The following is a 21,613-nucleotide window of genomic DNA, read 5'->3' as shown; positions in this document are numbered from 1 at the left end:
TTATTTTACAATATTTAGCTCTTTCACATGTCACTTTGACTTATGTCAGTTTTATTTACAATGCAGCGTTAATCCTGACAATATCGGTTGTAGGAAGAGTTATACAAGTGAATTGAATTGGTTCTTGCTCTCTTGTCAGAGCTTGTCGTTTTATAGCCTACCTTTCTAACAATATGCTGCCTTCGTTCACGCTTTAACCCCGAGACTGCCATGTATCAACCCTGTAACAAGTCATTGCAACGCCAAGTATACGAAGCCCGTCCGTCATCTGGCTGAAGGCTGGGAGGGACTTCGCGCCAGCCAGCCTCCAACAGCTATTGAATATTAAATTGACGCATGCGTTTGCCCAGCCCTGTTCGATTCGCGCTGAACTCGCTGCCCACAGTGAGCAGCTCACTTTCTCACTTTCTCAGGCGCTCACGGACAACACTGGTTCTCATGGCTTCTGTGTAAACGAATCCTCGCCGCCAAAAGAGAGAAAGAGAGAGAGAGAGACAAGCATTAAACCACAAAGACAAGCATTTTCTGATACGCTGGAATTAATGGTGCAGTAGGAGTCTACCTTTTCCGCTGGGGAAGGAAACAAGAAGAAACTTTGAAAGAACACTTTTGGAAGAGTTTCGTGCTCTCCACCCGTGCATGTTAAAAGTGAGGAGGTGAATCAGAGCCGTGAGGCGGCTTTCCGTGTAGTTTGGAAGCGAAGCGGCAGCGCGGACAGGAAGGCATGCTTTTGCCACGGAGCTCAGTATTTGCTGCTTTTTACCTCCATGCCTTTTTATTATGTTTACGGACGAAGGTACGTTCACCTCACTCGTTTACATCGATTCGTATTTTTCCCTTTACATGTGTGCGCTCATGAGTTTTTTGCTTGTTAGAACTAACGTTAAGCCGTACGTTCTGTTATGTCTACGTTTTCTTCACATCACTGATTTTACACTTTTTTCACGCACGTACCACGTGCTTGTAAACCTTGTATTTTAAGCAGTGTTATGTTAAGTGAACCTTTTGGTGCTATACTGAAGATGTTTTGAATAAGTTCTTTTATACACATCATATATGACTTATCGTCGACTCTATCGTGGAGAACAATTTTTGCAAAGCATTCAAATGGTTGTCCAGAGTTGTCATGGCTCTTTGTTGGACCGTTTCTTTTATTACAGTACCAAATTCTGTAAAAGTTTGAACGTTTTAGGCACACAGGCAATTAAGTGTGTTTGTAGCTAAGGGAAAGTGCACTGTACTGTGCGGTTAGCATTACCTGAACCCAGTCTTAGTTGAGCTAAATGTTTCTCACTTGTATTCTGGCTTGTGGAGTATTTTCTTTTTCCAACGCCTTGTCTGTCCTTCCTAAACAGGTGTGCGGAGCGTCTGGCCATTTTGAGCTGGAGATCCTGTCTATGCAGAACGCGCGCGGCGAGCTGCAGAGTGGTTCGTGTTGCGGGGGCGCGCGGAGCAGCGGGGCTGAGCGCGCGTGCGCGCCCGACCAATGCGACACGTACTTTAGGGTCTGCCTCAAGGAATACCAGTCGCGCGTGTCCGCTGCGGGCCCGTGCAGCTTCGGCACCGGATCTACCCCCGTTCTCGGAGGGAATACGTTCAGCACCAAGGGCACGGCCGCCACGGACAAGTCCAGGATTGTTTTACGCTTCAGTTTTGCATGGCCGGTGAGTGGCTGGCTCAAGTTATCTTTTGATGTCGTAGTGCATGTTGTGTTATGCGACTCCAGGTTGGCTATGGAAACGAGGTGATGGCTTGTTTTCCCATACGAGTGTATCCTACGTGCCCCTTTCCGGACTTGTAGCCTTTATTGTCAGTCATAAGACCTTGCGCTCCAACCAACGACTGACTCGCGATTAGTCAGCACATTTATCTTTTGGGTAGTTTCCCATGTGTTTCTCACGCGCAAAAGCGGAAATGACAAGGTGGCGTTAGCTGTTGTTATGTGACCGTGATCTAAACTTTCACTACATGAACTGTTTGAGTAACAGGCAGCCCTTAACAAGATGAAGCAACTAATACTACTTGACCTGGACGTGATGTTGCTGTATGGAGTTTTTTGCTTCCCAAACTTGACTTGGCATCCTCTTGTGCCCCAAACTTTGCTGTCAGTTGTGTCGTACATGATAGGATATATTTTTCAGAGTGAAATGAATCTTTTGTATGACCTCTGCTTAAGATGAAGTAGCTTACTTGAGGATAGCTCTGAACTAAATGAAGAAAGTATTTATTATTTCATGTCACACACCAATATAAATGTGGAAGAAAATAACTGACTTCACTCAAAGGAAGGAGGAACCTTTCAATGAAGCGTTCTTTAAAGACCTGTTCCTGTAACTATGAATGTTTTTAATAAACATGTAGCAGTCTTTAATGGTGCCTGCCTACTTCTTCAGGAGGTTGTTCTCCTGATGCCAGACATCTTTGTGTTTCAGGAAACGTGTGACCTTGTAAATCCTGTTCGTCAGTGTCATACATTAAACTGATTTTGGTTAGTGTAGCAGTCCATAGAATGTCCTTAAAGTAGGCCATCGTGTTGACACAAGGCCTTTATTAGATTTTATTGTTGCTTATATGTTAAGAATGAACAACCCACCTAAGAGCTGTAATATGTGATGTAATATTGACCATGATGAAGGGTTACTGTGTTGAATAGGTTGAATGACAAGGCAATTCTAAAGAAAATAAATTTGGTATTACTGGAGAAGCTAACCTGACAACTGAATATTGTCACAGACGTCCATAATGCCACATATATTTTTCATGTCTAGATCAGAGCCTTACCTCCCTACAACTTTCAGTTTTGTTCATTACTAGCTTGACTGTACGTAAAAAGCAGCTTGCTTATTTTTAAATGCATATCATTGTTGTTGTGCATAAACTTTGCATTTCCATTTTGCAGTTTTTAACCATTTGACATCATTTTAATCTGGCAGTCATTCTTTACATTAATGCAGCAAGACTAATTACACCCTAAGGCATATTAGTCAGTAACTACAGGAACTTCTGTACAAACTGGTGGGGCTATTCCTTGGTAATAAAAGTACATAACACTTAACACATAACACTTTCGGCCTTTTTAAGGGGCTAAACCTTAATATGACAAAACGTTATCAAGAACAGGAGCATCAAGCATTGTGTACACATTGTGGGAATGTGGTGGCTTGGCCTTTTGACTGCTTAACTTGATTCAAATGTTTAGGGTTGCCTTGAATAAGCTTCTCACAACACTTTACTGGAAAACCATTCTTCAAGAGATGGACCAGTGTTTTTGGGTTCGCAGCCAATTACCAATGGATACCGTTTAAGGGCAGGGCTGTACACAACATTAACCTTTCCTGGCAAACTTGGTAATACATCATCATGCAGGGCTTTCTATGCATTGTCTCTAAGGTTGAATTGTACTTTTTGGAATCACCCATATTTATAACACTCTTGAACTCTGAGCACTAGCTGTGGGAGTTCCTGAACTCCTGTGCAGAACAGCCATGTGGAGCTCAGAGTGCTGTTAGTGGTGTTTGCTAGTTCTGCTGTGTTCTGATACTCACTACACTGAGCTGAGTGATGTACTCTTGAGAGACATTTAGTGGTCTTAAAACGTTTTCCTTGCTTCCTCCATGTGGCACATTAGTTTTACATATTCTGCAAATATGTGAGTTTGAGTCACATACAGTTTTAAAACCAAAAATAAACATGGAGCAGGAGGTATCTACTCTGGATTTAATGGCCTTCTGCAGCCACGAGTAAGACCATATTGCCATCAAGTGGTTGAACAAGGAACTGCAGTGTCCTGTGACTATGGACAATGCAGCAGCGGCAGTATGGATCTTATGATCTGTTCAGCTCTCAGGATCAGCTAAACTGATCATTGATCAGATATACAGGCTGAAAATTAGCCTTCTATATTTGTCCTGACAGCTCTGGTGTAAACATGATTAGCGGAGCTGGTGATGGACAATAAGTGTAGAAACAAGGAGATGGTGTAAATATTATGTCTGATTTATAGTTTCATCAAAGCGCTGCCAACTAATTTCCTCCTTCCTTCCACCCAATATTATGTATTCCAATATTATCCCTCTCTATTTAACTATGTGTGGACTGTTCTTGGTGGCAACTGTGTGTGGACTGTTCTTGGTTGGTCTGATTGTATCCTGCACTGATATTCTCAGTCATTTGTTGAACAGTTTCTGTTCTTTTTCAGTTTTTTACTGAAGAAGGGTGAAGCTGTAATGGTGGCTCAATGTGGACCCACACTTTTTGTAGGTTTGCTCATAATTAAGCACCTGGATATCAATTCAGCTTTCAAATATCTCTTGTTAGAAGTCCTGGCTGCACATTTGTAATTATATGTAACAGCATGCATCTAGGGCTGCAACGAATGTCTAGTTCCATCCACATATGTTGTGGGGTATTTTAAGGAACAAAAATGAGAAGTTTATTAAATATTCAGTTTTCTGGAACTGATGCATTGTTGAACACATATAGTGACAACTGTACTTAATAAGGATTAATAACAGGTACAACATTAAGCTAGTGATCCACTTATCACACGATTCGTACATATTCATCCTTTTTCGTATTTCTTCTGGTCTTTTCCTACTGGTTTTCTAATGAGGAACAGAGATGGACATAAAGAGAGAAAAAGAGGGAGACAGTGAGTGTGGGTTTTTTACTGCATGGCCCACCCAGCCAGAGTCAGCTCCAGAGAACATGGAGCAAGCGAACAATAGCATGGCCAAACTGGCTACAGGGAGGATTACTGTGCATAATGGAGCCAGTCCAGGAATAATGCCGGCCCAGGACAAGCAACAGGAAGCGGCATTGGACTCAGCAGTGATGAGATCGGCTCCTAGACAAACCCGGCCCTGACCTTACTTCACATACTGGCCACTTCAGCACATTGCAGCACAGCTCTCTGGCCCCAGGGTTCTGAATACACCTGGGGCCTGCAGAGAGCACCATGGCAAAAATACCACTGCTTCAAAATGAGATTTTCTTCTTGTCCTCAGTCTGTTAAATGGTGACGTTTTGTCTGTTAAAGTGACTATTTATAAAAGTGTATATGTGTATATATATTGGTTGGCTGATGAGAAGAATAGACATTGCAAAATCATTTGCAAAATCACTAAAGTAAAGTAACTTGCTTGGTTTGTGGTCTAGGTATTGCTAAACTTGACCACTTCACTTCTGTTATAGCAACAGAGGCTGAATGGGTAGATTTAAACCCCATCATGGTTAAAAAAACAAACATGCAGATGAAATGCATCCAAAGCACTGTCTACTTAAACTCTCTTGAATGGCTCTGCAACATGTACTATTGGAGTTTCTAGGGCTTTAAAGGTAATATCAGGGAGAACATTTTTATGTCAGTCAGTTCCTAATTTGGACAAATAAAGTTTGACAATGGAAAAGTGTATAAACATTGTTAGCCTTGTTTTCACTACATATATTAAATTACATTTTTACTCTTCTATTGCATCGGAGAGTGGTAAATCAGTAATTGATTGTGAACAGGTGAGTTCTAGGCACTAGGAGAAGTGCTGATGGCAGTTCCAAATAATGACGTTTGACATAAGTAAAAAAAAAAACTTTTTTTTTTTGGATTGGCTTAAATGACACACCATGCAGTGCCACACAAAAGTATTGTGGTTTAACCGGTATGTTTGCTGCTGAGTAAGCAATGAGCATACCATTGCTGATGCAGTCAGGCCCTGTCTTCTGACCTAATCTGGCTTTGATATTTAGCATTCTACATTCTGCTGGTTTCCCAAAGAATGGGTCTCCGACTGACTAATCAGTTCAGTGTCTGTGATCCAACTTACTTGACAGCTTATGCGTTGTGTTAAATCTGTTAGTTTACTTAGCCCTTCTTGTATTTGCTGTCATAAGTGACAGGAGATAATAAGGGCTTACTTGATTAATCTTGGTTACTCATACAGTACATTTACCTTATTAAAGAACTGCCATTTGTGGGCAGGTTGCATAATAATAAGTTTACATGTAGTACAGTCAGAAGCTGAGCCTTTACATTTGTTTATTTATTAGCATAACATTAGTTTTTTATATTTCTTTTAGATTGTGTTTTATATTTATTTTCTAAGTTACTGTACATGGCCCAAAAGGAGTGTAATGAAGCAGTCCGTTCATTTATGAAGCACTAAGTTGATTTATGTACTGGGTTTATTTATTTAAAAATGTATAGTAATTTTATAGGGCTAATGCAGGAGGAAGCCAAGGGGATACCATTACTGCTAGTAAAGTGTTTTATATATAGGTGTTTTTATATATAGTGTTTTATAACCTCTATTTTAGAGGTTTTCTAATATTTTAAATGATCATTACAGTGGATAGCCTGCATTACTTGAGCAACAGAAACAATGCATCAGAGGTGGAGGATAAGTAGGGCAAGCTTGAGAACAAAGTTAGCAAGTTGTATATCTACACAGTGTGGTCAAAAGTATTAGGACACACTTCCTCAGCCTTGAAGGTAGGTGTTTCATTCAGTCATTCAGTATTGCAACATGTGTATAAAATCAATCTCCTAGCCATGTAGTTACCTTAGTAAAAGTTCTAAAGGGTGGTTCTAAAGAGCTCACTGAATTCCTGCGTGCTACTGTAATAGGATGCTGCCATTGCAACAAGTCAGTTGATGAGATTTCTTTCCTTCTAGATATTCCACCATCAACTGTGAGTGCTACTGAAAAGTGAAAACGTTAAGAAACTGCAGGAATTTAGCCACAATGTGGCAGACTGTGTAAAGTTGCAGATCGGGATTAACTAAGTGAACAAAGAAGTACTTAGTTTATTGGTCACAATTTGCATAAATAGTGCATATCTCTGAAACCCTATTGGAGGGATAGAACACCAATTGTCCAACAGATATTGTTGGTGGTGAAGTGTGTTGTCTGATATAGGAGACCAAGGTCTGAAATGTTGAGTTGGATTTAGATCTGGTCACCTCAAAGAAGTATATGGTATATGGTTTACATAATGTACACTGTAGTGTATGATTTACATTATTTACATCATAGTATATACAGATCAGCCATAACAATAACACCCTTGTTTCTATACTCTTAGTCAATTATATCAGCTTCACTGACCATATCAGAGCACATGTTAGTTCTGTAAATACAGATTATAGTACATCTGGTGGTGAGTGTATGTTGCGTTGGTATGCGTGGATTAAACACTGCAGTGCTGACAGCTCAGCATCACTGCTGGACTGAGAATAGTCCACCAACTACAAAAATCCAGCCAACAGCATTCTGTGGGCAGCGGCATGTGACCACTGATTAAGGACTAGAGGATGATCAGCACTAACTGTGTAGCTTCTGTCTCTGACTTTATATCTACAAGGTGGACCAACTAGGTAGACGGGCCTAATAGAGTGGACACAGATTTTTACAAACTCCAGCAGCTTGATCATTCTGTATCAGTGCAACGCACACTAACACGCCACCACCTTGTCAGCTTTACTGGAGTGCTGACAATGACCCACCACTCAAATAATGGTCTTGACCAATAAAGAACAGAGGGGAAGGATGCATACAAAGTATACATAGAAGCAGATGGACTACAGAGTATACAGTGGGGAAAAAAGTATTTAGACAGTCACCAATTGTGCAAGTTCTCCCACTTAAAAAAATGAGAGAGGCCTGTAATTGACATCATAGGTAGACCTCAACTATGAGAGACAAAATGAGAAAAAGTCTGATTTTTAAAGAATATATTTGCAAATAATGATGGAAAATAAGTATTTGGACAACTACAAACAAGCAAGATTTCTGGCTGTCACAGACCTGTAACTTCTTTAAGAGGCTTCTCTGTCCTCCACTCATTACCTGTATTAATGGCACCTGTTTGAACTCGTTAACAGTATAAAAGACACCTGCCCACAACCTCAAACAGTCACACTCCAAACTCCACTATGGTGAAGACCAAAGAGCTGTCGAAGGACAGCAGAAACAAAATTGTAGACCTGCACCAGGCTGGGAAGACTGAATCTGCAATAGGCAAGCAGCTTGGTATGAAGAAATCTACTGTGGGAGCAATAATCAGAAAATGGGAGACCTACAAGACCACTGCTAATCTCTCTCGATCAGGGGCTCCACACAAGATCTCAGCCCGTGGGGTCAAAATGATCACAAGAACAAATCCCAGAACCACACGGGGGGGGGGGGGGGGGGGGGGGGGGGGGGGCTAGTGAATGACCTGCAGAAAGCTGGGACCAATGTTACAAAGGCTACCGTCAGTAACACACTACGCCGCCAGGGACTCAGATCTTGCAGTGCCAGACGTGTTCCCCTGCTTAAGCCAGTACATATCCAGGCGCGTCTGAAGTTTGCTAGAGAGCATTTGGATGTTCTGGAAGAGTATTGGGGGAATGTCTTATGATCAGATTAAACCAAAGTAGAACTGTTTGGTACAAACACAACTCGTTGTGTTTGGAGGAGAGTGAATGCTGAGTTGCATCCAAAGAACACCATACAAACTGTGAAGCATGGGCGTGGCAACATCATGCTTTGAGGCTGTTTCTCTGCAAAGGGACTAGGACGACTGGTTCGTGTACATGAAAGAATGAATGGGGCAATGTATTGTGAGATTTTGAGTGCAAATCTCCTTCCATCAGCAAGGGCATTGAAGATGAAATGTGGCTGGGTCAGCATGACAATGATCCCAAGCACACTGCCAGGGCAACAAAGGAATGGCTTCGTAAGAAGGTCCTGGAGTGGCCTAGCCAGTCTCCAGATCTCAACCCCATAGAAAACCTTTGGAGGGAGTTGAAAGTCTGTGTTGCCCGCCGACAGCCCCAAAACATCACTGCTCTAGAGGAGATCTGCATGGGGGAATGGGCCAACATACCAGCAACGGTGTGTGCTAACCTTGTGAAGACTTACAGAAAACGTTTGACCTCTGTCATTGCCAACAAAGAATATAATACAAAGTATTGAGATGAACTTTTGTTATTGCACAAATACTTATTTTCCACCATTATTTGCAAATAAATTCTTTAAAAATCAGACAATGTGATTTTTTACATATTTAAAGGTATGTTGTGTTAAAATCACTTACTAAGAATTAGTTAAAATTTAGATTTAAAATTTAAAAGTTAAAAACATGTTATGCAAATTATTGAGGGGGAATTACTACCTAAATGTACATGTTATTAGACCAAATTCATGTGGGTACTAAATAGTTCCAGTGTTACTGGCTTTACGTGAGTGTATTGAAACCTAAATTAAGTTAATTAATGTTTAATAAGTCAATAAAACATCAAAATTCCATAGTCTAAAGTGAACGTATACCAAGGAAGTGAAAGCAAGTATTTATAAATATTTAGTGCTTTAGTTTGTATTTCAATTTCAGTATCTATTAATGGTATTTGTATGCAAAATGTGTATGTGTTTATTTGTATGAATTTATCAGCATTCTGTTGTTTAAAATTGTTAAAACAAACATGTGCCCAGCTTTTATGTTGTGTTATGGACATTTTGGATGTTCTAGATAGTACTAAGTGAAAACTAAACAGCAGTAAATAATGTGCATAATATGGTCTTAATGAAGTGTTTAATGTGCATTATTACAATTAATAACCTCCAAATATACATATTACACTAGTAAAGGATGCATTGTGAAGAAATGATTACAGGCTTTATTGAACAAATAACAAGACCTTAATAACCCCCTGATCTGCATATCTTAAAATTAAGTGTTACTATTGTGTAGTAGTGTAAATGTTGTGTGACAGTGTGTTGTGTATGTGTGGTAGAACTTGAGTACAGTTGTGGTCAGAAGTTTATCTTGGAGCTGCACAATAGATCAGCATATAATGTTTAAGCATTGCACATGCAGTGTGTGTTTGTGCAATAGTCACATTGCAGGATGTTACATGAGGCAAATTAAATCAAACAAGTTATGCTACAACTCGCTTCATACAAAAGGAACATTTGCACATGAGGCAATAAAATTTATTTAAATCTTTATTTAAGTCTTCGAAACACTGAGTTTAATATTAATATCATGCCATGTTGGATCATTCTCCTGAAGACATCTGGTGAAAATTCCAGTATTTTTAAATATCGCAATACATATTGCAGAGCGACTATTGCAGAACAACGAAATATTGCAATGAATTTTTTTCCATTATTGTGCATCCCTAATTTATTTACACTCATGAACATGAATGCCATTGACATAAGAATAAGAATAAGAATAAGTTACAACATAAATTTTAATAGAAAAATAATTTGCTGCACAAGTTTAACATTTTCAGGGGAGTTCCTAAAAACAACACATACAGGTCATACAAGGTCAAACATATAAATACAGCACACCTACCGTTTAGTTACATGTTCCTTAGCAAGTTGCATTTTGACCAGATGTTTTTTTGTAGCTATCAGCAGGCTTTTGGCAAAATTCTGGGTGTTCTGGATTTGACCTTTGTGGCACTTTTAGTCAGTTAAATATGTTGATTTCCTGGCAAAGTCCACATATTCAGGTCAGGACTTTGGGAAGGCCATTCTGCAAGCTTAAGTCTGAGTCTTGAGTCTGTTTTATCCATTCCACAACCATATTTGATTTGTTGTAAGAGTAATTGTCCAGTTGGAACACCCAGTTGCATCCTAGTTTCTACCATCTAGTTGAGAATTTGAGGTTGTGCTGAAGAATCTTGAAGTAGTTTTTTATTAATCCATCCGTGCTGTACAATTGACCAATTCCACTGGTAGCAAAACAATCCCAGAGCATCTTGGGGTAGTAAGCCTCATTGTGGCATAACAACTCCAGCTTTGTCTCATCGGACCATAAAATGTTCTTTAGAAAATGTTTTCCCTGTCCATGTGGTCCACTGCAAACCTTAGTCAAGTTTGGTGTCAGTTGTGAAGCAGGGGCTTCTTACTTGGATGGCAACCTGTAACACACTCACTTGATTGTAGACAGGAGCACTGGTGTACCAGCAGTTCTAGTTCTTGTCTAATTCTAGTTCATGTCAGACCGGTGCATTTGTTGGTTCTTGGGATGTTCTTGACCATCCAAACCAATTTCCGAACCATGCAATCAAATATGATCATACTGAGCTTAGAAACAGCACAGTCCTAAATCAGCTCATTACATAAGAAACCACGACCTTTTCAAAACTAAAATTCTTTATTTATAGCTATAATGTGGTCACTAGATCAAAAAGAAAATGGAATTTACATGTCATCAAGCAAACAAATGGATTTTTATTATTATTATTTTTATTTACATTGTCAATCATGTTAATTAGTAGTTGTAGCTCTAATTGCAACTGTTGGTGTTCAAACACTACAATAGCATTTTAAAATGATTAATTGAATGCAGCTGTTATTGCCAATGCTCATTATGCGCTTTATTCCATTACCATGTTATGTGTCACAATGTATTGCAACAATGTTTCTCTCAGAATGTGACTTTCCAACATGTCCACACTTGGCTCATAATGAACTTTCACCAAGCTGGCAGGGCTGAACCTGCTGGACTGATTGATAGGAATCTGACTCAGTAAGTCCACAGCAGTTTGTTGACATTTTTCACTTTCCATTTCAACTTTCCTTTTTTTTATCTTATGTTTTGGTCTTATCGATGAAGGTGCGAGCCAGTGACAGATTCCCACGCTTACTTAGATTGTACCAAGCACAGGCCGTCTCTTTAGTGAAACAGGCCTAGCCATTTATGGCAACTAGGCTACATTTTTGACTATCGTGTCCTTAGCACAAATCCCAAGGGAAAGAGAAACGTGTTGTCTGGCAGTTCAGACGAAGTGTGTTGCTGTGAAGGCTCGGAGAGAGCCCTGAATGATAAGAGAAACACAAGGCTATTTTCGGGTGCTGTCACTAGCTGGGACGAGAGGAGAGGAGGAGTTGGAGCTGGTTGGGGAAGAAGGGGGAATGGAGGGCAGTTGAGAGAGTTCAAAGACAACACAGAGGTCAGTGGCGAGCATGGGAAAAATGAACCTGGCAGCAGCAGGCACCCAGAGCTGATAACTAGATTGTGAGTTATGGAGTGAGATGGATTGAACTAGCGTTGTGCAGGCATTTTTCAGCTTTGCAGTAACCGTAACCAAAATATCTCAGTAGAATGACATTTATTATCATGTCAGTTTTGTTCATTTTAATTTAGCATAACCTTTTGTTTGTGTAGAATCTCGTCAGCGCAGGTTTTTGCATTCTGCAGCAAACAAAAGCAAAATATGGAAATTATGCAGATGCATATTCTCTGAAAAGTAAAAGGGCCAATACCAATGAAAAACATTTTGGGTCCCTAAAAACTATTTCAGTGAATGTTTTAAAAAAAATGTGTAATTGAGCTGTATCTTCTATGGCTAAGCAATCTTTTTCTAAGGTCATTGAAGAGATCACATAGAGATAAAGCATTTACCAAATAGCTGCATGGATGATGTGTAGATTTTCAGTTTTGCCCAACTGTTATCTCAATCAAAACTACTTATTATTTTGCAAATTCCATCAAACCATGATGATGTACCCATGTTCTGACGCAAAGTTGTATGGATTTTGTGTCTGATAGAGGTGCAGTGGTAAAAAGTCATAGTTAGTGTTCAGCCACCAATCAGCTTGAGCTAGTCTTAGCATGGCATATTGGAAATAAACAATAGATTATGGACCCTTTTTTTGTATATTTAGATACAGTCTTTACTTCAAACACGTTAAATACGTTAAACGTGTTCTGATATATGTTGTCAGCTATAGTGTTGGGTTTCCCTAAAGCCTTTTAGCACAATTAACATTTGTCAAGTTGACTGTTGCTCGCTCAACACACACCCCTAGCATTAGAACTTTGGAATGTGACAGTTCGGTATGAATACATGTACCATTACACCCCTAGTGTCTGGGCATGTTTGCAGCTTTGTCCAAGGGCACACGTGAATCTTTGGCAGCAATCCATGGACTGAAACAAAGACCAGATGAAGTACTGAAGTTAGTGATGAACTTAGGGAATGTTTTAGATGACCGTATATTAACTGTCAGCGTGGATAACAGCATGTTAACTTTAAGTGATTGAAAAGTCTTTTCAGTGGTAAAATTTATTGGTGCCACAGACCAGGTTTTAAATGAAGCAATCAAATGTGAATAAGACTTTCACCTTTAATTCTGGGATTTAATCTTTTTGGGATTACAGCTATTTTGCACATAGTCCATCAATTTTCACATTAATTAAAAATAGTTGCACATAATTATAAATATAAGAATTATTTCTAACTTGAATGCAAATTATTTAATAACTGATGTGTTTGAATGTCAAATACTGAGTCTCCTTCTGTGAATGTTTAGCTAGTCCTTTACTGCTAATAGTCTTGTTTGTTGGTCTATCTGCCATAGTTTTTTCCTCAGTAAGTGAAAATGATGTTTAATTGAATGATTATGGATTAAAGTCAGGTGACAAATTTGAGCTGTAAATCTACACTTTAGTCACAATGTGATGGCTTTGTTTCAGATTCATTGTGGTGATATCAAAATTTAAAAAATTGACACGATTTAAATACTTCTGGACCAAGCTGTACATTTTTATTATATTACTATTATATCGTCGAGAAGTGAGTAATATGTCACTGAAGTTTGGAAATGTTGCATTTTGTCTCATTTGGACACCATAAGAACAAAATCAGTCTGTGGTGACTTCTGAGCATTTAGATAGTGAGTAAACATTTGTCTTTAACTCTGCCAAATTTAATATAGCTCAAAATCAATAGGCAATATTAAATAGTAAATGTGGCTTCCAATATAGTACTTTTTAGTTAATGAATAAAAAGGAGAATAAAACACTGTTAGAAATCAGTTTACAGTTTACAGACTAAGAAATAAAAAAGGAAAAAGGTCTGAGACAATAATGACACTGAATTGACACAAAATGACTTAACGTTATAACTTAAAGTTATTACAAATGTTTGTTTATTGTTTTTTGTGATATATTGTTTACTTTTTAATATTTTATAATATATTATTTTATTGAATAGTATTGTGACCTAGCTGAGGTAAATTGGGTCTGTTGTGAGTTACCTGAGCATGATTGGTAATATAAGGGTTTAGCTGAATGGATAGTAGCTGAACAAGGCAGTCTGTCATTTCTAGACAGTGGTCATGTTGGAAATTACATGGAGTTGTGCACAGAGGACAGAGGGTCCAAATGTCACAAGTAGGTGCTGTGAGGACGTGCTTCAGCTGGGCAAGAGGAGATAATGGCATTCACACACATATACTCTTTCTCTCTCATACATGCTACCTCCCTCTGGCTCTTTTTGTCTTTCTATTGCATAAGGCAGATTGACACACTACAATCTTTGCCATGGTAATGTTGCACACAGAAATAATTATTTGTTCACACGTTAAAATTGGAGGCCTTTAAACACTGTGACTTTATGTGATCTCTGGTAGTGTTGCAGACGTTGTGCTGCTTTGCTTAAAAAAAACAGGCAGCTTTTGAAATGTAAAATCAAAATTTTGGAATGGGATTGTTATGTGACCATATAAAGCAAAAAGGTTTGTTTTTTTGTGACTCCCAAACAAACGTTTTCCCAAACAAAGATACTGATGAATGATCCAAGCAGAATGTCCTGCAATGTAGGCTTTGAACACTTTAACATAATTGATGTTGCACAGTCATTAGCCAAGATCTTATTTGCAGCATCTCATTGACTGTGCCATGCAGTAAGCATATTAGGCTGCAGTATAGTAAAATTTGCTAACGTTGCTAATGTTGTATGTTTTGTAACATGTTCTTGTACATTTTACTCTATGTTTTATCTCTTTCTTCTGCTCTTGGGCAGTAGCTCTGCCAACCCCCCAACCCCCCACCCTTCTGGTTCTTGTTACCTGATACCGGTGAGAGCCTTGATGACCTTAAGTCAGACAAAGCGTTTCAGAAGTGCTGAAATGTAGCCAGGCCCTCCAGAGATTTCATTCTGCATGAGAGTCGTTCTAAAAGAAGATACCCCACCCCACTACCTTTACCCACCCAACTCTCAGATCTCGTCTACACATTCTTTCCCATTGGAAAAAGAACTTGTTGCACACACAAAAGCCCTCAGTAGCAAAGGAAAAGACATGATCAATATATATTCTGAAGACATACAGGATATATTGTTGGAGAAAGGGAGACAGAAAGGGCCACAAATAAAACGTTTCTCTTCACTGACACACCAGAGTGATATTGCTTCAAATGTGTTGCAATCCACTCTACACCGATTGTGTGATATACTCTCAATTGTTGTATCAGGTTTTCATGAGCCTTCAATTTGTTTCCCCATGAGCATATTACATTTTACATTTTACAAGTTGGCGATTATGTTGTACATGCGCCAAAAATAACCAATCAATCCTTTCATCTACTGTAATTGTGACACACAACTGCTTAGTATTTAGAGATTTAAAGCAGCAGAAACTCAATTGATATGCGGTTCACATGCATGCCTAACCGTGGCCTTATCCATACAGAGCATGGATCAACTAGAAATCGTCATACAAACAGTAAAATAGTGGTGTACTGCTATTTCAGAAGCAATGGCAGGAGCAATGACTTTCCTCTTTGTTTGTGTACTTATATGTGTTGTGTTTCAAACATTAACATCATAAACTCCAAAAATGAGCACATGCATAACATGCATAAGTTTAAATAAAAATGCAGTGTACCTTTTTATTGTTTGTGTTGTTGTAGGCTTTGACACACACTTAAAATCCAAATTGCACAAAGTAATTCTGAGAGGATTTATGTCTAGGCTGTTTTAACACTGTTTAAGTCAGACATTTACTTATAATGTACACTCATCATGAACATTAATGTTGATTTCAGAAAAAAAACACTCAAAACGTATAAACCAAATGCTTGGCCTTCATAATTAACTGATTTACACCTGTCTGTGTATAGATGTGCTTTATAAGAAATGGTACTCTGACCTCCAACTTTGATTCATTTTTAAACAGCAGTGTAGCTCATTTATCAGGCTTTCAAAAATTAGCTATAGTACACTCTTTAAAGTAGGGGTGTAACCTAACACAAAAATTATGGTTTGGTTCACATCACAATGTAGATCTCACAGTTCAGAACGAAGTTCAGTGCAAGGGAAAAAGCAGCAGGGGAGAGGCCTACAGGCCAACAGGCCAACAAGCCTACAGTTACCATAGCAATAGGCAAATTCTCCAGGTGTAATGTGAAATTTGGTCCATCATTATTCTTCACCTCCTCTGTGTATTTTCTTCCTAGAACCTTTTTGGCACCTTTATTTTTGACAGATTAGTGCAAGGACAAATGTGATGTGAAGCACCATTCTTTGACAGCAGCCCAGATACAGCTATCCAAGTTGTCCGATTATTTTACACTTTGAAGTGATAAACTAACATTGCATATTGTTTACATATCTTTCCTGGACATGTAAATATCTTCTCAGTTTTATTGTGTGTTTGCAGAATGCTTTTGTGCTTAGTTCAACAGAGCAAAAGGTAGCCAGCAGTCAGAGGTTGTGCTTTCAGTCAACAGTAACTCTTGTGTAACTAAGCCTAGAGCAACCACTGGTGCTCTACCAGTGGTTATTTTCACAACCCAGCAAATTTAAAGCTCTATCGTGGGAATACAGAAGTTTACAGGTTACAAAGTCCAGCTATTATAACCATTATAAAATTAAATTGCTTATTTGTTAGATTATGTTTTTAGGTAGTCAACAACAATTCTGACCCATCAGAACACTTGAATTAAAAGATGTAGGTGCATATCAAAAGTTTTGATTAGCTACAGCATGTTATGCCTGCATGTATGATAGCACTTTAAGTCAGCAGCAACTACTACAGAAAGCATGTTTCCATACCATGATAAATAAACTAATTAAATAAACATATTAAAAAATATTTAAAACAAAACCATGTTATAACAAAAAAGAACAGCAAACAAAATGTTTTGTAGTGGCATGACATTTCAGCTGCATTGCATGTCAACAGTGGTACACAGCCAGGAGGGCATTGGTACTGGCTGTAAGAAATTCCCTTGTTTTCTCTCATTTTTCATTTTACACTGATATTTAAACAGTGAACCTCTTACTTTTTGAAAGTGATATGGGAACTGTAGTTTTTGCTGCAAAACTGGGACTGCTTGGCTGTTTGGGGAGGCCATCAAAAAGTGCTTACCCAGGTGATCCAGGTTGGTAATTGTAGAAAATAAAACTATAAAATGTGAATTTACAAAAATAATAATACAACTAAAAAAGTGTGCATTGTATAAGGCTAATATAATGTGGGCAGTGCGAAATGAATAAACAGCAATAGGATTTATTCAGTAACCTCATTAACCTGTTTATCCAGTATTGGTGGTATTGTGTATTGTTTCTCTGGGACAGGTCAAAGTTAGACAGCTTTGTGCTGTGTTTAGGGAGTCTGTTAAGTTGTACTGTGTTTTAATCTTCACTTACAGGGCAAAATGCCTTTAGACCTGATTAGGATAACAGTGCAGGATGAAATTTGGCCAGAAATTTTTTATATGTTGGATTTTAAAGATTTAGGTTGTTTATATGTTCTTATGGTTAGAGGCCATTTGTAAGAGCGTGAACACAAGGCTTATAGCATAGTTATAGCATAGTTATAGTTTTTGGTGTATATATCTTCTATCAGGTATCACTGTTGACCCTTTTTTGTCTCTTACAGAGGTCCTATACATTGATAGTGGAGGCCTTGGACTTTCATAATGAAACTGCTGGGGACAGTAAGTTATACTTTTTTTTATAACTTATATTTATCATTGCTCATTATCAGTCCTTCTTTTGCCATTTTGCCATGAAATTCACACATTCGCTGACATGCTATTCACACATTTGTTGGACATGTTTTTTTTTTTTTTGTATTTTAGTTTTGATTTCTGTTTTTAATTTGCCCTGGCAAGGGAAACCTGTGGGAGCTGTTACGATACATTTTATTACAAAGTTGTTGTACAGAAAGAAAAATAATTATTAAAATTTTTAATGACCGTGTAATTAATCATGTAGTTTTATATATGTAGCAGAATAGTAATACTTCAATAGCCCCTTCTTCCTTAACCCACTGGTCCTTTAAACCGAGTGTGCCATGTGTGACAGGACAGAGAAGCGGCAAAGGGAAAAGAGTGATTGTTTTGTGTCTGTCGAAATGAGTGTATGTGTGGTGAGGGTCTTATGGTAAGAGCTTCAGGTGAAGTGGCCTTATGATTATGAAAATGTTTTTAGGTGCAGCTGATGAGTAATGGCAGGTGTTTTTTTTGTCAGGGTTACATAGCCTCATTGGCATAGCTTCAGCTTAATGTTCATATGTTGGCCATGACCACTTAGATTTAAGACTGATACAAACTTGTTCAGCCAGTGGTGGAGTGGTAGCTCTGTACAGTTTGTTTAATGGTTAAATTACACTAGTTATTTTAGTGGAAATTTATAAGCTCCTGTATACTGTTTCTAAATAAATTTGAACTGAAATATAATTTTCATCATGCAATTAAACAAATAATGCAAGAGTATTATAGTTATATATATATTTTCCTGTTATCCAACATTAAATATCTTTGTCAGAAAAAGTATATTAACTCTTAATTTTAGTTACCAGTGTGGCCCCCATGTACTGCAATAACTGAAAACAAAAGTTTGCGGTAACTAAGTGAAACTCACAACTGATTGCCATTCTCTTGATTGAAACACCTCTCTTAATTAAAAGGAGGTCTGATTACATTACAGGTCAAATATATACAAAAATTCCAACAGCACTGTGCATATATAATCTAAAAGCTCTGACATGGTATAAAAGATTACAGTATAGACTTTCAGTATATAATAACAAATTACATAACACAAATCAATGCATCTGCATTTTTGGTAATAAAGAAACATTCCAAACAAATTCAAAGATTTTACTTTGCATTCCTTATCTGAGAGGTATGTTTAGCTAGAAAAAGGAGCATGAAGTATGCAGTTTGAAAGGGTGTGAATAATATAGTTGATGTGATGTGAGTACATTTATGGTATTTAGCTGACGCTCTTAGCCAGAGCGACTTACAAGGTTACTCATATTACAGAGGCAAGCCAATATAGTGTTAGGTGTCTTGCCCAAGGACACCAACCACATACCTGTGGTACTTCCAGAAAGCAGACAAAAGCACTCAAATTGTTGTGTTTTTGGAACTGTATATATTCAGAGACAGCAGAAGACTTCATAGACTTCGTGTTTCTTTACAGTGAGCCATATGGAAAGAGCCTCTTGGCCAAATCAACTGCAAGGCATGCAAATCTGGCCTGTGTGCAAATAGAGGTGAGCGGTTGAGACAGGAATGTTGCTTGCTCTGTATCATGTATCTTTTCACTTTCTCATTTATAGGCACCCTCCCTGTATAGATGGTCTCCCTGTATTTTTAGTGAGTGATGCTTCTGATAGAGACTTTTAATTTGATCAGTTTACCCAAAGGATGTGGGTACTGATTAATTACATGCTCCAGCATTTTTTCAAGCTAGTCTGCCACATATGTAATGTATGATATATTATCACAGACAGTTACTTCCCTATACATAAAAAACAGAAGACCATTGATTCACAAATATTAATAGATAGATTCACACACAGAAACAGGATGTTAGAAAAACATAGAAAATATGTAAGTGGTATGAAAAGGTTTGGGCACCCCTGATCATTCTGATGATTTTCTATTATAAATCATTGATAAATCAGTGATATTTGAGAAGTAAAATTAAGTTTATAGGATTTACAGAAAGTGTGCAATAATTATTAATATATAAAATTAGGCAGGTGCATAAATTTGGGCACACTTGTCGTTTTATTGATTTAAATATCTTTGGCACTAATTATTGTAACACAAAACTTGTTTTGTTAGCTCGTTGACCCTTGACCTACATACACAGGTGAATTCAATTATGAGAAGTAGGTTAAGGTGGCCAGTTGCTGTTTTTTCTCCTCTTTGCATCTTCTCTGAAAAGTGGCAACTTGGGAGCCTCAAAACAACTCACAAATGACCTGAAAACAAAGATTGTTCAACATCATGGTTTAGGGGAAGGACACAAAAAGCTATCTCTGAGATTTCAGCTGTCAGTTTCCACTGTGAGGAACATCGTGAGGAAATGGAAGACCATAGGCACAGTTCTAGTTAAGGCCCAAAGTGGCAGGCAAAGTAAAATAGGCAGAGGCGAAGGATGGTAAGAACAGTCAGAGTCAACCCACAGACCACCTCCAAAGACCTACAACATCACCTTGCTGCAGATGGTGTCACTGTGCATCGTTTAACTATTCAGTGCACTTTGCACAAGGAGAGGCTGTATGGGAGAGTAATGCAGAAGAAGACTTTTCTGCGCACACGCCACACACAGAGTAGTTAAAGCACATTTGGACAAGCCAGCTTCATTTTTGCATCTAAAAATAAGGTGCTGTGGACCGATGAAACTAAAACTGAGTTATGTGGACATAAGGGGCGATATGCATGGTGGAAAAAGAACACAGCATTCCAAGACAAACACTTGCTACCCAGAGTAAAATTTGGTGGCGGTTCCATCATGCTGTGGGGCTGTGTGGCCAGTGCAGGTACTGGGAATCTTCTGGGAGGTCGCATGAATAATATAATATCAGCAGATTCTTCAGAACAATGTTCAAGAATCAGTGACAAAGTTGAAGTTGCACCGGGGCCCTAAACACTGCTCAAAATCTACTTAGGCATTCATGCAGAGAAACAAGTACAATGTTCTGGAATGGCCATCTCAGTCCCCAGACCTGGATATTTTTGAAAATCTGTGGTGTTATTTTAAGCGGGCTGTCCATGCTCGGAAACCATCAAACTTGACTGAACTGGAGATGTTTTGTAAAGAAGAATGGTCCAAAATATCTTTAACCAGAATCCAGACTCTCATTGGAAGCTATAGGAAGCGTTTATATCTGCAAAAGGAAGACCTAAATATTGATGTCATTTTTCTGTTGGGTGCCCAAATTTATGCATCTGCCTAATTTTATATAAATAATTATTGCACACTTTCTGTAAATCCTATAAACTTAATTTTACTTCTCAAATATCACTGTGTTCATGTGCTATAAGATATATTTAACTGAAATTGCTGATCCGAACAACCAATGATTTATAAAGGAAAATCATCAAAATCGTCAATTCGTCAAAAAGTTGGCTGTTCTCGGACTAAAATACAAGAGAAAAGACATGGACATGTAACCTTTGCTATCCATAGAGAAGAGTGACTCTTTTGGATGTTTAATGTTACTTCCTCACTTCATGGTGAAGTTGAGCAGGCTGCTGGTAGTAAGGACATGACACCTGGCTCTGGCCACAAGCTGCAGAGTGCTAGCAAAATGCCACAATGGACCTCTGCATTCCAGAACCTTATGAAATATAAGCTTGTTCGTGCTCTTCTGTATCAACTGTTGTCATGTCCATTCATCTGCCTTTGGATGATTGTAAATAAGATTTTGTCATACTACGTGTGACCTCTATTCATGTAGTACATGTGGTGACCAGAAACAGTTATTGATTACATTAACGATAGCACTGATCTGATATCCAGTAGAAAGTGCTGGTCTCAATATCAAATAATAAGAATCCTTTTTGGAGTCGTAAAGACTGTCACAGTTCG

General features: G+C 38.4%; 1 protein-coding gene across 4 annotated transcripts in view; it reads left to right on the top strand.

Moving 5' to 3' along the window:
• Window positions 1-391: 391 nt before the first annotated feature.
• The window catches only part of jag1b (jagged canonical Notch ligand 1b), a 46,300-nt gene continuing 25,078 nt past the window's right edge, over window positions 392-21,613 (top strand). For 3 of the 4 annotated variants that reach the window (XM_072669569.1, XM_072669570.1, XM_072669568.1), the window contains exons 1-3: window positions 392-796; window positions 1,356-1,664; window positions 17,661-17,718. In XM_072669569.1, the coding sequence (XP_072525670.1) occupies window positions 725-796; window positions 1,356-1,664; window positions 17,661-17,718 (439 nt within the window). In that variant the 5' untranslated portion in view covers window positions 392-724. Of the gene's footprint in view, window positions 797-1,355; window positions 1,665-17,660; window positions 17,719-21,613 lie in introns of those variants that run through there. The other variant, XM_072669571.1, reaches the window with a different exon arrangement.

Source organism: Salminus brasiliensis, chromosome 24, assembly GCF_030463535.1.
Source record: "Salminus brasiliensis chromosome 24, fSalBra1.hap2, whole genome shotgun sequence".
Classification (NCBI taxonomy): domain Eukaryota; kingdom Metazoa; phylum Chordata; class Actinopteri; order Characiformes; family Bryconidae; genus Salminus; species Salminus brasiliensis.
Note: the sequence above shows the minus strand (reverse complement) of the source record. Positions and strands in the feature narration are given on the sequence as shown.